The sequence below is a fragment of the Carassius carassius genome, chromosome 18, assembly GCF_963082965.1.
Source record: "Carassius carassius chromosome 18, fCarCar2.1, whole genome shotgun sequence".
NCBI lineage: Eukaryota > Metazoa > Chordata > Actinopteri > Cypriniformes > Cyprinidae > Carassius > Carassius carassius.
The window spans coordinates 12,806,659-12,824,010 of NC_081772.1; the positions used below are offsets into that span (position 1 = coordinate 12,806,659).

A 17,352-nucleotide genomic window follows, 5' to 3' on the forward strand; every position below is an offset into this window, starting at 1 on the left:
GATTAGCATGTTGCAAGCATGTTTTTAGCAAGATTAACATGTTTGCTAGCATGTTTCTAACATTTTTCTAGCATTATTAGCTAGTGACTAGCATGTTGCTAGCATTTTTGTAGCATGATTAGCAAGTGACTAGCATTTCGTTAGCATGTTCCTAGCATGTTCCTAGCATGTTTAGCATGTTGATAGCATGTTTCTAACATGATTAGCATGTCGCTAGCATGTTGTTAGCATGTTTCTAGCATGATTAGCATGTGGCTAGCATGTCTCTAGCATGATTAGCATGTTGTTAGCATGTTTCTAGCATTTTTCTCGCATGATTAGCAAGTTACTAGCATGTCGCTAGCATGTTTGTAGCATGATTAGCATGTCGCTAGCATGTTGCTAGCATGTTGCAAGCATGATCCTAGCATGATTAGCATGTTGCTAGCATGTTTCTAGCATGATTAGCATGTTGCTAGCTTTTTCGCTAGCATGTTGCTAGCATGATTAGCATATTGTTAGCATGTTTCTAGCATGATTAGCATGTCTGTAGCACATAGCTAGCATAATTAGCAAGTTATTAGCATGCTGTTAGCATGACTAGCATGTCTCTAGCATGTTGCTAGCATGACTAGCATGTCTGTAACATGTTTCTAGCATGTTTTTAGCATGATTAACAAAGTGACTAGCATTTGTTAGCATGATTAGCAAGTGACTAGCATGTTTCTACCATGACTAGCAAGTGACTAGCATGTTGCTAGCATGACTAGCAAGTGACTAGCATGTTTCTATGCTAATCCAGGTAAAAATAGTTGATTAAGTTAGAAACCAGCTAAGACCAGCGTGACAGTGGCCAAAACTACTTTAAAACCATGTTTAAAGCATTTTTCTAACCTGATTATCAAGTTACTAACATGTTGTTAACATGTTTCTATAATAATCTAGCTAAAACCAGTTGATTCAGTAAAGAAAACCAGCTAAGACCAGCTAAGGCCAGCGTGACAGTGGCCAAAACCACTTTAAACCATGTTAGAAGTATGTTTCTAGTCTGATTAGCCAGTTACTAGCATGTTGTTAACATTTTTCTATTCTAATCCAGCTAAAACCAGTTGATTCAGTAAAGAAAACCAGCTAAAACCAGCTAAGACCACCTAAGGCCAGGGTGACAGTGGCTAAAACCACATTAAAACATGTTAAAAGCATGTTTCTAGCCTGATTAGTGAGTAACTAGCATGTTGTTTTCATTTTTCTATACTAAACTAGCTAAAACCAGTTGATTCAGTAAAGAAAACCAGCTAAAACCAGCTAAGACCACATAAGGCCAGCGTGACAGTGGCCAAAACCACTTTAAACCATGTTAGAAGTATGTTTCTAGTCTGATTAACAAGTAACTAGCATGTTATTAACATTTTTCTATACTAAACCAGCTAAAACCAGTTTATTCAGTAAAGAAAACCAGCTTAAACCAGCTAAGACCACATAAGGCCAGCATGACAGTGGCCAAAACCACTTTAAAACCATGTTAAAGGCATGTTTCTAGCCTGATTAGTGAGTAACTAGCATGTTGTTAGCATGTTTCTATGCTAATCCTGGCAAAACCAGCTAAAACCAGTGGATTCAGTAAAAACCAGCTAAAACCCAGCTAAGACCAGCGTGAGAGTGGTCAAAACCACTTAAAAACCAGCTTGGGAGACTAGCTAAAACAACTGGTCATCTTAGGCTGGTTTTAGCTGTATTCTCAGTAGAGAGTTTTTAAGGTTTGCTATGGTAGTCGACAGTTTAAATACATTATAATTCTTATTTTGTAAAAGTTTGTACCCCCTCAATGAAAGTCTATTGGATTTAAGGTGGTTTTGGTAGTCTGGTTTACGAAAACCATAAGCCGGATCAGTTAGAAAAGATATAGCAACCCGAGACCAGTATGAAGGTCTGACCCGAGTTTGGTGGTTCTAGCTTGAAAGCTCTAGGAGGAGATAGTGTTTAAAATTTGGCTCAGAAGAATAATAATAAGATTAAATAGTAGATCAGTAAGTTGGCTTTTTCAAGCCAACTTAAATATTAAAAAGGATTAACTTTGCAGATTTATTTTCACAGTCTTCTTTGATCATATTTCCCAAGGGTACGAATTATGTTGAGCTCAACTGGAACTGCAGCATGCAATTATAATTTATAGTTCTTTTTATATTTATCATTCTTTACGTGAACAAACCTTTAGAGTGATTCTTAACCAACTGTGTGGCATTATTGAAATGCTGTTATACAACATGTGTAATAGCTTTTACAAGTGCTTTTATATTTTTTATTAAACCCATTGTTTTAATTGTTCTCTCTCTCCTCAGGCTGAAGCAGACTCTGCTCTCTCCGTTCTCTGCTCAACACATTCAACAGTCCTTGTTTCACCGCAGAAGTGAGTCTCTATTATTCAACAGATATATTCAGATTTTTTTGTCATTTCAAAACTTTTCTTATTTCTGGTTATATGTTCAATTGTTACAGCTGACGATGAAAGCAGCAGCTATTCTTTCCTGCGTTTTATTGATGTGTCTCCTGCTGAGATGTCTAACATCATGCTTCAGGGGACTCTAGTGAGGTAAGTTACAACACACGTCAGTCCAAGAATAAAACGTCAAAATGCACACTTTCTCTGACTTATCCTAAGCATAATTCTAATAAGAACTGAATATATCAATAAGAATCGGATTATTGCCACACTTGGCTGCATCACTGAGTGCATTAAGGTGAGATTTGGGTGTTTCCTATGGCAAACAACCACATCTTAATAGCTGTTTAGATAATAAAATCAACTCTTTTCTCAGGTGGTTAGCCATATACCTGTCCTTCAAATCGGCTTACCGGCTCCACCATAGCCGTCTGTGGGATGAAGAGGTGGAGGAGAACGAAGCTAAAGGGAGAGCCCGGCTAGGCAAGCTGTGTCTCTCACACAGAGATCTCATCCTGTGGCTCAACCGGCCAACATCTTTCCCAAATATCCAAAGCAGTCCTATTCTACAGGTGAGCTCTGACGGTCTTTTTCTTGCTTTGTCATATGATATACTAGTTGCCTTCATCACCATATGCCAGTGGTTCTCAACGTTTTTGACTCCAAGGCCCCACTTTGTCCAAGACTATTCTGCAATATTTTTAGAACGCTGCCTGCTTTTTGTGTGAACGGTCCCCCAGGCTTCTCATTATTGGCACAAATTCTGGTCAAAAAATATGTCCAAAAATAATAAGTCAGGGTTTCCCATACATTGATTTATTTGTGGCGGCCCGCCACAATATCAAAACTGACTGCCACAAACATATTGCTTGCACAAACTTTGCCGTATTTCTTTGTTTATAGTATTGCTTGTGTTTGGAGTTTTGTGTGAGGGCACAGGTCTACTCTTGCCTTGGGTTACCCCACTGAACCCGATTGAATGACCCTCATCTTTCATTAGTGGCAAGGGCTCGGATTTCATTGTGGAAACCTATTCCCATTCACCCACGAGACACTCCAGTGGTGCTGTATACCAAATTCTGATGAGAATATCAAAGGTCCAAACTGATAATCGGGAATAGGAAAGAAGATGGAGGAAGTGGTGCTGGATGTCCCAGTCCAGAAGCTACAGTGTCGTCCCCTGGAGGCCAGACAGCAGCAGGGGTTAACTTGCAGTTTGGTGTGCTGGCGTGCATTTAGGCTATGGTCAGGGGAAGCTGTGTGCAGAAGGTGCTGACTGAGGTGTAATATTATCCACTTTCCACTACAGCTTTTGTACCACACAAGCGTCTCCTAGCTCCACTGGGGCATGGATGGGGAACACGACACCACAACAATCAGCTCCCCGTGAGGACTGTCCCATATCGAGCACTCAGGGTTGTACAGAACCTTAAACTGTACTAACTACTTGCAAAAGTGAAAGCACCTGCCTTTTTGTACAATTTCAGATCTTACCCTTACTCAATTTGGAAAGGTTCAGTTTTCTCCTTATATTGCAACATATTTTGATTTTGAGTTGTAAACCAAGATACTCCGCAAAACTGATTCCCAGTCTGAATTTAAGCTGGCTGTCTGTGATTTGAAAGTAATCCAGTGGTGAATGTGAAGCGAGGGATCCTCCTCTCAGAGGTGCTCTGTGCAGATGGAACTGCTGTGTGTAGTTGAATGGTAATTAGTGTTTCATGTATTTGTATCAGTCTGTATGCAGCAGCAGGCAGCAGTGCTGTGAGAACCTCAGAGCCCTGGATGCTGGATCATATTGATGCCTCATCTGTGTTTGTAGGGTCATTGTCTCTCACTGACGTCTTGGCAGTGTTTCAAGCCTGTGCTTTATGAAATGAGACACGAGCACTCCTGCTGAGACAGCCCTACATATATATATATATACACACACATACACACATATATATATATATATATATATATATATATATATATATATATATATATACACACACACATACACACATATATATATATATATATATATATATATATATATATATATATATATACACACACACACAGACACATACACATATATATATATATTCATATATATATACATAATATATATATATATATATATATATATGTGTGTGTATGTGTATATATATATATATATATATATTATAATTTTTTTCACTCATACTTAGTTCATTTAGTTCGTTTTGCTTGCTTTTGCTTTTTAAATTTCCTTTCTCTTGATCTTTCTTTCTTTCTTTTTCCTGTAATTTTTTATTCTTTCAGTCATACTTTTTTATTCTTTCTTTTCTTTCTCTGTTTTCATTATTGTTTTATTCTTTCTTTTGTTTCTTCATTTATTCTTTTTCTTGGCTTTTTGTTATTTTATTTTATTCGTGTTGTTAATTTGCTCTTTCATTCTCCCTCTTGTCATGTATAATTTTTTTTTTTGCTTGTTTTTTCCCCCATTGTTCCATTTTGACTTTATTTTTGTTCCTCTGTTCATATAATCTTTCTTGCACTTCAATTTTTCTTTTTCCATTCCTTTGATCTTTTAGATATTGCTGTGGTTTTGCTTGTTTTTGCTTTTTAAATTTCCTTTCTCTCATTCTTTCTCTCTTGATTTAACTTTCTTTCTTTCTTTATTTCTTTCTTTTTTTCTTTCTTTTTCGCTCTCATTCTTTTCCAACTTTCTCTCTTTTCTGTCTTTCTCTCTCATCATGTTTTCACACCTCATCCATCATTAGCTCACAACCTCCTCTAAATGGAGCTAACAGGTCTGTTTATTCTTGTCACTTGTGTGGATGCAGACAGGAAACAAGCAGATATATAGGCTGGTCTTTATGATTCATGTGGGTCATTAGAGCTGTAGTTTAGACTGTGACCCCCGTGTGGACGTCTGTTACCACTGTGGTCTCATTTAGGGTATCACTTCTGCTCAGAGTGACCTCTTGGCTTGTGACAAATGGAGCTGATGAGATGAGAGTTGGGTTTACATTAGATTACTCATTGTAGAGAGTAGGGAGATCACTAGGAGGTGCTGCAGGCCCGTGTTCTGCTTTGTGACAACTTCACACATTGTGCAGAAAAATGGCCATCCTCAAGCACACATTCAGTCATACGTGTTGACATTTTGACAGTATGTGATTTCTTAGGGTATAATATGCTATACTGACATTTATTTTTCTTTCTTTCCTGCAGGATTTAGTGTTCGCGTCCACAGGGTCTATGCTGATCTGTCACACTGACATGGTCATCCACAGCAGATGCTCATCCGTTCAGACATTCAGACCATGCCAGCCTACCCAACCACCCAAGTTTTTACTCACTGTCACGCCCAGGGTGAGAAACACACAGCCTTTCCCTCAAAAAAAAAAAAAACTCTTAGTGGACCATATTGATTGCCAGTACTTTCACTCAGTTTAGGGTTTGAAATCCATATTTCTATATGCAGTAACTCTGTTTTCAGTATCTAGTAACACTTTGGCAAAAGTCAGAAACTCATCAACGTGGATTTCTTCTGAGGGTAGTCAGAAGCTGACAGGGATCACATGCTGTCTCAGAAACAAACTTGCTATCCAGAATGAAAGACTTGTTCTCTGTGTGGCCCTCAGTACAAGCCTGGTTTATTTATCCTCTTTGACCCCCTGACGGATCTTCTGCTCAGCTGATCATGATCCCAGTGGAGATCAACCAAACAACACAAGCCCACCAGTGAGAAGTCAGAGGTGTTGGTTAAGGGCTGCTTCTCTGGCTGTGAATACACAGCCCATCAAAACCCACACCATCATTTGGGATACTCTCAAACTTGGGGATATATTATTATTGAAATTTTGTGAATTCATGTCTTTGGTACTTGAGAAAACGTGGTAGTTGAGACTTACAACATCATTTGCTGGTTCAAAATCAACATTCCGTTCAAACAATTCTAGTAAAGCAATTGCATATACATTATACTTAGTTATACTACTACTTCTTCTTTTTATATAATAATAATAGCTAATTAGTCTATTGATTCAGTTTTCATTTGAAATGACTTTTTATAATTATAATTTTATTTATATAATAATATTATAATTTGTGTTTACATATTTTTATTAGATTTCTATAGTTTTATAATAGTTATTGTTTTATTATTTTATTTATATAATGTCAGAATGTACTATGTACTGTTTGTATTATAATTTTATGTAATATAATGAAGTAATTGAGTATTATAATATATTTTATAGTATTTTATTTTATAAAACGAATTATGTTAGAGTTCTTCTATATTCTTATTCTACTTATTTATATATATATTTTAAATGTTTTATTCACTCAGCTCTTTTCCTAACCCTAAACATGTCCCACCCTTTAGACCAGAGATGACTTGATTTTTTTTATCAAATGACACTGATCAGAATCTTTTTCAAGCCCTTAAGCTTAACCATAACCCTAAACCTTATCTGAATATCTGATTGGAAGGTTGTTTCAGATCCAGCAAAAGACGGGGAGCCAGGAAAATGTCCTACTTAAGCTAGTCAAGATATTAATCTTTTATACATGACCAGTGTAGTCGTGCTGAATCATAACGTTAATGGCTCTGTCATGTATGAGAAACAGTTTTCTGCTGATAACTTTGCTAATGTGAGGTTATAGGGCCTTTCGCACCGCGGGAACCTTTTCATAGTACCAGAACTAATTCTCGAACTACCTTCTTTTGGGCGATTTTAGTACAGGACTACATTTTTCAAGAACCAAATTAGCTCCTACTCCGGGTCTAACCAGCACAACTGTTACTACCGTGACATAATCAGACATTGATCGCCCTCACCCTCCATGATTTAAAACGCCGTGTAACATACTGTAAACATTGTGTCAACTTATTTCACAAGTATGATGAACAGCGATAAATATACGGATACTGAAGTGCAGGCAAATGGCTTGTAGCAAATGTAGCACTGCCAGTTGTTGTTGGAGATTCTTAGTCCTTCTTATTGTTCTTTCAACCGCTTTACGTATACATCAACATTCCATGTCCGTTATTGTGAAACCTGCGAGACACAACAAAAACACAGCTCCGATCACAGCATTCTTCTGTTGTTAACGTTGTTGTTTTTTGTTAATGTTGTTGAACGCTGCACACAAATGACGTCGCTGTCGACCGGCTTACATCACATCCTAGTAAACACTGTCGGTGCGAATGCAACCTTTTAAATGGTACTGGGAAATAGTTCACGCAAAATCGTCCCAGTACTTTAGTACTGTGCATTTAGTTCCACTAAACTGGAATTAAAGCGGTGCGAAAGGTCTTTATCTCAGTGTTATCCCAGCCCCAAGAGTCAGGATTGTGTCTAGCCTCATGGCAGCGCTGTGAGAACTGGCACCGGCCCCTAGGCACTAGGGGCAAATGGGCACTGTGGGAAAGTGATAAGATAGATTAGTCGCCTTTTTTCTCTTTATTCATGAGGGACTCTTGACCCTGTTGGCTTTTTATGGCCACATCTGCGTGTCCGCGCTCCTATTGGTCAGCTGTTCGCTACAAAACTGGAAGCCTGGCCAAAGCTGAGCTGTTTTTCATCGGAGATAAGAATGAAAGGAAGATAATATCATCCGCTTGTCAGCACGCCATAAAATTCTCCATAAAGCTGAAAGAGGGATAAAGCGAGAGGGAGAGGGAGAGAAAAGAAAGGGCCAGTGGAAGGGATTGTAAGCGGTGTGAGTCACTACAGGAAATGGTCATCTGTTACTCAAAGGCATGTTAGCGCTGTTAGCACCACTGACCTCTGCCACGCTTTCCTGCCAAAGCGGCGGGGTTCGGACAAAATGTCAGAAAGACAGGGTTGTGCGTGCCCGTGTGTGTGCACGTTCAACAACTGGAAATGATTCTTCTCCCCCCTCAAGCTCCAATTTGTTCAGCGTTTCTTAGTAATAAATAGACTGAATAGGGAAATAGATGTCAATTATCTGGAGGAAAGACACTTGGATATTGTAAACAGCCTCGGAGGTGTTGACTAAGGGATTTTCTTCTTTCCCTAGGTGACTTCAGTTCCCATGGAACGCTATTGTGCAGATCGCAGTGCCGAGTATGAATGGAGGTTAATACGAGATGGAGGGAGTCTCATTGCTAAGCAGTGCTTCCTGTACGGATCCCCTGAGCTGGCCTGTGCCTGGGCTCAACGCTCTCAGGCCTTCCTCCCTCGGAGCCCAGGAGGCGTCATGGCCCTGCAGCAAAGACATGGCTGGTCCTTCATAAGGATCCCAGGTAGGTGGAATCCTGGGTGGGAGCTAGCGTGCATGCGTGCTTGAGTGTTTGTTTATGTTTGCTAGTGTGTAAAAGCAGTTGAGAGGTACTTCATTTTCCCAAGATGTTTGTATCCGGCTATTGTCCTTGCAAAGACATTTTGATTTAAGACAAAGGACTTTCTCACATTCATTGGTTTGATCATAAAGGTTTTGAATGTCTCAAGAGGAAGTCTAAATTTTATTGAAATTTATAATGCCCTCAGCACAACAACTCCCTCCTTTAGACCAAACACAAACCATAGTACTGTGTCTCAGCTCCTTATGGCAAGCCTTCAGGCCCTGAGGGACCTCATGGCACCGCTGTGCTCTGGAGCCAAAATGCATTTCAATCAAACAAAACTCAAAGAGTGGCTTAAAACGAGATGGAGACCTATGGGAGAGTGCCGGAGGTCACGGAAGAGGCCATGTCAGAAGGCCGGTGCACCTCAGTCACCATCACTGTTTTGCCACCAATGCATAGCCATTCGTCACATGTTTAGCATGACACTGCGTAGGAGTAGTGCCAGTGCCATATTTGCAGATAAGACAGTTGCGTGAATCGTGTGCAGGCATGTGTTTATGTGCACGTTCCAGTATAATTGCTGGGAGCAGACTGGGGAAGAGAAAGAGGTCTGGGAGTGCTTGTGAAGTTGGGAGGGGGGACAAAGCAAGGAAGTTGGACTATTGGACATTGTTTCTGCACAGCATTAGGTAAGCGCTTTGAATGTGTGTATGTGTGTGTGCATCACTGTGAATGTTCATTCACAGGTTTAAGGTGTTTCAGAGCACACTTTTCCCATTTTCTCAGAGTCATACTGTACCCAGGGAAGGAAGTGACACAAGTCTGGGTAACAGTCATTGAAGTAAACTGGAAGTCCCACCACTGGCTCATTAAAGTTAAGGCCTGCATCATAATATAAAGGCTGATGTGGGTTTTATATATAGTTTTTTATTCTCTTTTTCTATGGCTGTGTTTGTAAATCTTTAACAAAAGATGCAAATAAAAAATTTAATAGAAATAAGTTATAGATAAGGGATTCATAAATGGGAGGATCATATATAATTGAGAATAGGCTTAAAGTGAATGAATAAAAATCTGATTAAAATAAAAAAGGAAACAAGTGAGTGAAAACTATTAACAGTGCTCTTTATAGTAAACTCAAAACTTCATAGACACATTTTAGACATATTTACAATTTATTAATTTTCAAAGTTGGGTGTTTACAAGAAACTATATTACGAATACATTTTAAATTTTAGGATGGGGGTCCCTTGCATGAGGATGATAATATTTTGGTGTCTTTGACCTCTTAAAGATTGAAAACACTTAATTACATGAATTGTATCATTACAGATACATTTGTGAGTTTTATATTAAAGTCATATAAAATCAGGATGATCACACTAACAGGTCATACATTTATTAAAGATATATTTTTTAAATCTTAGTTATAGAGTTATGCATACATTTATACCTGAAACAACTTCCCTCTTTATAGTGCATAAACATTTACTGTAAAACGAAACTTTTTATTCGTTTTGGCTGTTTGTTTACACGACAACAGTTGTTTTGTGGACTGAAAATGCATATTCTACAGTCAGCGCGAACAAACATACATGGTACTGTTGTTGCTGCTCAAGAGTTTGCAAATGCTTCTTCATCAAAGTTTGGATTTACTTCACCAATATAAAATCCAACAGCGGAGATGCATCCTATACAACATATAATCATAACTTTCCTACAAGTACTGTTTACTAACAAGGTGACAGTGCCAACTGAAAAAAAAAAAGTGAAAGTGACGTGACATTCAGCCAAGTATGGTGACCCATACTCAGAATTTGTGCTCTACATTTAACCCATCCGAAGTGCACACACACAGAGCAGTGAACACACACACACACACACTGTGAACACACACCCGGAGCAGTGGGCAGCCATTTATGCTGCGGCGCCCGGGGAGCAGTTGGGGGTTCGATGCCTTGCTCAAGGGCACCTAAGTCGTGGTATTGAAGGTGGAGAGAGAACTGTACATGCACTCCCCCCACCCACAATTCCTGCCGGCCCGGGACTCGAACTCACAACCTTTTGATTGGGAGTCCGACTCTCTAACCATTAGGCCACGACTTCCCTGTTGGCCTGACATACGTAATACAGCGTTTTTTTGTGGATTTGTGTAAACTCGGATCTTTCTAAAAACTTGTTGTTGTGTATACGTGAAACTTTAAAAAAATACAAGGTAAAAACGTTTACGCTTTTGAGTACATTGTTGTCATGTAAACGTAGCCTGTAGCAGTTGCAGGAATTTTTGACAAAGATTGGTCATTGTGTGCATGTGACAACGATATCACAAATTCTCCACAAATGTGGCTTCATTGGAGGGTTGCAAACAAATAAGCCGTTCCTCAGGAAAGGCCACATGCAGTCACGACTGAGCTTTGCCAAAACGCACCTTGAAGATTCTGATTAGCAGAAATGTCTAGTGGAAATCCAATACAGCTCCCCATCAGTGTTGGGGGTGTAACACACTACAAGTAATGCGAGTTATGTAATCAGATTACTTTTTTCAAATAACTAGTAAAGTAACCCAATATTGGGAATCACACAATATTGTAATGCATTACTTTTAAAGTAACTTTCCCCAATACAGCTCACCATCCAAATAACAGCATTCCTCCAGTAAATCATGGAGGTGGTTATATATTGTTATGGAGGTGTTTCTCTGCAGCAGGGACTGGAGCACTTGTCAGGATAGAAGAAAAAAGCAAAAATACTTTCAAATTCTTGAGGAAAATCTGTTACCCTTTGCCAGTTGGAATAAGGTTTACCTTTCAACATGCCTATGAACGAAAGCACACAGCAAACCTGAGCACAAAGCAGTTGAACTTTAACCTGAACTTGAGCAGTTCTTTAAAGTAGAGTGGCCAGATGTTGTTATGTCTTGATGTGAAAAGTTATTTGAGACAAATCCCAACAGCCTAAAGTCTGTAATTAAAACAAAAGGTGGTTCAACAAAATACTGACACAACTCAACTCAGTGATTCAGTTTTTTTTTCTTTTTTCCGACATGTTGGTGTTTAATCTTTCACTTGGATGTTATAAGTTGCACTAAAATGAGTAAATACAGCTGTATAAAACAAAAACTGTGTCAGTCTTCATTACAGGCTGCAAATGAACAAAATGTGAGTATTTTAAAGGTGGGTGATTATTTTCTATACCCACTGTATTTACTGTATCACACAAACAATTAGCAAGATTCAATATGACGGATATGTTTTGTTCCCCCATTGGCTGGTTTTACACATGAAAGTGTATTGATACCTTTCGTGTCACTATAATTGGGGGGCAGGCCACAGGAGGACAGGCTTTCTCTTACAATAGCTCTGCACATTGTTGTAATGCGACTGCTGCTTTTAAGCTGTTGTTTTGAGGGAGAGAGAGTGAGAATGCTGCAGAGCTCAGCTCACAGACAGCCTGTGGGAAACTCTGCTCTCCCTTCCTGTTCTTTCAAAGAATCTCTGCACTCCAGCAAAATGGCCGGAAATATTCCTGGCCTTTTTGATTTGGGGCCCAAACAACAGTGACTGCATAATTGTTTGTGATCTGCTCCCTCGCCCCACCTTTCTGGCTGTGAAAAAACGGTTAAGCTTCACCAAGGTGTTCGCAGAGATTATCCTTCCGTCAGATTCACGATTATATATATATATATATATATATATATATATATATATTTATATATATACAGTACAGACCAAAAGTTTGGTCACACCTTCTCAATCAAAGAGTTTTCTTTATTTTCATGACTATGAAAATTGTAGATTCACACTGAAGGCATCAAGGGCTATTTGACCAAGAAGGAGAGTGATGGGGTGCTGCGCCAGATGACCTGGCCTCCACAGTCACCGGACCTGAACCCAATCGAGATGGTTTAGGGGTGAGCTGGACCGCAGACGGAAGGCAAAAGGGCCAACAAATGCTAAGCATCTCTCGGGGAACTCCTTCAAGACTGTTGGAAGACCATTTCAGGTGACTACCTCTTGAAGCTCATCAAGAGAATGCCAAGAGTGTGCAAAGCAGTAATCAAAGCAAAAGGTGGTTACTTTGAAGAACCTAGAATATGACATATTTTCAGTTTTTTCACACGTTTTTGTTATGTATATAATTCCATATATAATTCCACATGTGTTAATTCATAGTTTTGATGCCTACAGTGTGAATCTACAATTTTCATACTTTTGGTCTGTACTGAATATATATATATATATATATTCAGTACAGACCAAAAGTATGAAAATTGTAGATTGTATATATATATATATATATATATATATATATATATATACTGTATATATATATATATATATATATTGTATATATATATATATATGAAAATTGTATATATATATATATTATATGAATAGATTATATATATATATAATTACACTGAAAAAATCTAGAATAAAATCACTACAATGTTGTTAGTTTTTACTATTGTAAAATGACTATATAATAACTATTTAAAATTATAATACTTTTAAGTTTTTTCACAGAAGGTAAAGGGGAAAGAATGTGGCCACAATATGGAATATGGCCACAAACAGACTCGAACCCTAAATTCCAATGAAATCATTTCCCATTGAGCTTCATTGCTCAATATGGTTTCAAGAGCACCGCTTATTTTGTTTTTGCAGGTCAAAGGCTGAAAAAGTCATGATGTTGAACTTTAGTCAAACAGTTGATTCCCTTATGCAGGTCTCCTTCTGGCCTACAGAGGGAGTATTTTGCCTGGTATTAGTCTGCTTTTCCCTTTTGTGTGAAACTCAAAATGTGGTCATATAATTCACCCCCATTTGCTTCTGTGTTTGGGTTTGTGCTCAGATCCCATCCCAGGCAGGACCTGGTGAGTATAATCAGTATATTCATGACAGTCTCCCTCATTTGCTCATTTCATCTGCTGTCCCAGCAAAATCTGTGGTCACTGGACTGCTACAAGACTGTAAAGTGTGTGTCCAATGTGTCACATTTCATATGATTGATGTTTAAAGGGATAGGTCACATAATGTTGCTTTAAACCACACTGACTTTCACTGTATGGACAAAAACAGTTGAAAGATCCATCAAAATATCTTTTGTGTTCCACTTAAGAAAGTAATTCAGTACAACCTGAGGGTAGTGTTGTGGTTCTTGAGACCGGTCTTTTTTTTTTTTGAAGGTCTTGGTCTTGTCTATGTCTCAACCTTATTTGTACTCTGTCTTGTCTCGGTCTCAGATTTAAAGGACTCAGGATTTTATTTCAAACTACAGGGTCTGAATTGTTTGTTAACATCATTAATGCGATGATGTAAAACTTCCTGCTTTAAATGCAATCAATAACTTATTTCTAATTTGATTAATTTTGATACGACTGTGTCTGGTCTGAATTTAATGGGGAATTGTCAAAAATCTCCTAAAATGAATACAAATAGCTAAAAAATTCAAGATATAATGGCAAAAAATTTATTATGAGATCTTGTTTTTCATATTACATAAAATATGCTATTTTCAAGCAAAAGTTAATTTCATGAATATGAGAATGATTACAAAATGTGATATTGATTTTATGCCAACGTTAAACAAAGTATTAAGTGATTTACATTTTAGACACAATTCAGTTTATTTATTTTCATTATTTTTTTATTTTTTTATTTTATTTTGTTTTTCTATTTGAGCAATGAAAATAGTTCCAAACAAAGTCCAGCAATCCAAAGCAACTGTTGCGTTTCTGAGCAACACACAGTTGTGATTCATTACTGAATAAATCATTTGCTTTGATTTGAAAGAATCGGATGAATAAATAATTGATTTGCCCCCAGCTGGTAATGTATTTTTCCATCATATTTATATATTCAAAATTGTATTTTTAAAACATTATTCTCAACAGTATTTATGCATTTGTAAAAGCAATGTTATGCAAATAACTGAAAAACTAAATTCAAATTTTCTACTTAAATATGATCAAAATTCGACACTTGCATCTTATTCGAACTCGTGTGATCAACTCAAAGATGAGTTTTGTTGTAAGTGATTACATTTGTTTTGTAACAGCTCTATATAGTGTCTTATTATTCAAATTCTATTTATTGATTATATATTAGATATTTTTCAGCCAATAAATGTGGATATTACTGACAAATTTCAGGAGTGCTGGTTGGGTGTTCGTCTTGACTCAGTCTCGCCCTGCCTTGGTCTTGGTGTAGGTTTAGGTGGTCTTGACTACAACACTATTTTCTAAATTGTGATTGCGTAATTTTATTTCACGTTGGCAAAGTTTTGCGAATTGAGTGGCAGTACAAATATGGTTTATGTTGAGTATCAGCCTCACCCCTTGTCCCCCGTGCTCATGTTTAGGTATTGGCTAATGGTTGTACTGGGCGCCCGTAAACACTAAAGCTAATCTTGTGCATGCTTGTGTTGTTACCCATTGTCCCTTTTCCAGAAGAAGTGGCCCTAAAGCTGACATCGCTTTAATGAAATTAGCAAGCAACTGAAAGGCAATTAAGTAGGCAGGAGGGTTTATGAGCTCGTCCAGGGCTCTGTGACAGATTTTTTAATTGGGTCACCCTCGGGTCAGACCTGAATGCTGGACATAAGGGATTAGATTAGAGCCGAGGCTCCCGGAAGGCCATTCTTGAGGGGTTTCCACCAGCAGGTGGGTTAAATCGATAACGGTAACCATAGTAATGTCTGATGGCACAGCATTTGGTATCTTTGAGCTCCCCGTTTTGCAGTTGGAAGGTATCCTGAAAATACATGAAGCCGTCCTCTATGAACTTTCATTCCAACATAACCCACTCCTAAATCTGTTATCGCAAAATCTAAATTATGAAGTCATTCTTGTTCGTTTCCTCTGAAAATGTTTTTGTATGAGATTAGTCATGTTTGATAAGCATTTCTAAGAGTTGCTTTAGGATGAAGTAGCATGTGTCTGACTAATCGTCAGACTTGTGAAAAAGGACGTGTGGGGGATTTGATAAGATGGGAATGGAAACACCAGAGGAGACTCTGTGGTGCCGGTGCTGTTGAGTTGTGGGTACCAGCGGGTCACATCATCCCCTTAGACCACCATCTTCATCCCACAGTCTTTCAGGGCTTCATAAAGTGGGATCTGGCAGCTCTTTGCCTCATCCCTCTGACGCCAAACCCATTAGATTAGCACTTTATGGGGAAGAGCGGATGGGAGACTCTTCTCTTTTCATGAAACTTTCTTTCTCTCAGTCCGGAACCTGAAACCTCAGCTTTTTGCTAAAGAAACCATCACTGTTAACACTGTGGGATATGGTTGTTAAACTTGTATTTTAGCAGGCAATCTATTGTTAAAAAATGTGATCCTTCAAGCAGTCCTTAGTGGTCTGAAAATAGTATAGAATATAATCGTTATTATGCACCATAGTATATAATCATTGTATAGTGTATAACCAGCTCTAGTAAATCTTTATTGAATGTGCAAGCTCAGCTGCTAGTCACTGTTAAACACTAAAGCAATTTTAGGTATGTACTCTATCATTAAAAAGTTTGGGGGCAGAATTTTTTTAAAGAAGTTAATACTTTTATTCAGCAAGGACGCTTAAAATATTGTTACAAAATATTTATATTTCAATTAAATGTTCTTTCAAACTTTCTACTCAAAGAATCCTGAAAATCCATGAAAAAACTTAGCAGCACATGGCTGCTGAACATTCTGCTTTGCCATAACAGTGAATTATATTTTAAAATATATTCTAAAATATATATATATAAAAAATAGAAATCAGTTATTTTTATTGTAATATTTCACAGTATTTAATCTTTAATTCAATTCAGTTGAAATTACGTTTATTTGTATAGCTCTTTTCACGATGCAAATCGTTGTATAACTGATCAGTGTTTAATTTGATTTTATTTAATTGAATTTTCAATGTTATGAATTTACTATTTTGAAAAAAAAAAAAACTCTTTGTATCTTAAATATTTAAATATTTAAGTCAATGGCAAGGCTTTTAATGAAGAGATGAATCAGACTAAAGATGGCCCATTTTAATCTCATGTTTTTAACTATTCCAGTGAAATTTAGATGTCTGCTTTGAAACTCTTTACAGAAAACTGTCTGTAAAGTGTCTAATAATTTGTCCAATTTCACTCCCAGATGATCTCATCAAATCATCACTTTTTAGAGCTGGATGATAATGAGAAATCAAGTGTACTTTTGTGTCATTTGCTTGTAAATTACATGATTTGCTCTTAAGCTTTCAAACAGAACTTTCCATTCGCTGTGCAAAAAAATCACTTGGATGTGATCTAGTTCTATTAAAACTTGAGAGGTAATTGGAAAGTTTATCTCAGGCCGAATATGGCCCACGGATCTGATGTTTGAGACCTCCTGCCTCAGAGCAAATGTTAATCTCGGGTAAAGTAAGTTAGTTCCATGTGGACATTATCTTGTCAATCATCAACGCGGTGAGTATGAGATTTTGAGTGCATGGGCTAATTTGAGCCATTCTCCACCACTCATTGAAAAGGTTACGCACATGCCCTTTTCAGGGTCATGGGGGTGTTGAGTCAGGGTTCAGCTATGGTTCACATTAGCATGGACATGATCAACATGGTTATGCTGTCCATGTGTTTGACATGCTTTTTGTACTGTCTAAGG

General features: G+C 37.8%; 1 protein-coding gene across 1 annotated transcript in view; it reads left to right on the forward strand.

Moving 5' to 3' along the window:
• The window catches only part of LOC132092424 (chromatin-remodeling ATPase INO80-like), a 40,400-nt gene that overhangs the window by 14,338 nt on the left and 8,710 nt on the right, over positions 1-17,352 (forward strand). Inside the window, exons 23-27 of the mRNA XM_059498653.1 lie at positions 2,319-2,386; positions 2,476-2,569; positions 2,796-2,991; positions 5,624-5,764; positions 8,444-8,669. Coding sequence (XP_059354636.1) covers positions 2,319-2,386; positions 2,476-2,569; positions 2,796-2,991; positions 5,624-5,764; positions 8,444-8,669 — 725 coding nt within the window. The remainder of the gene's footprint in view (positions 1-2,318; positions 2,387-2,475; positions 2,570-2,795; positions 2,992-5,623; positions 5,765-8,443; positions 8,670-17,352) is intronic.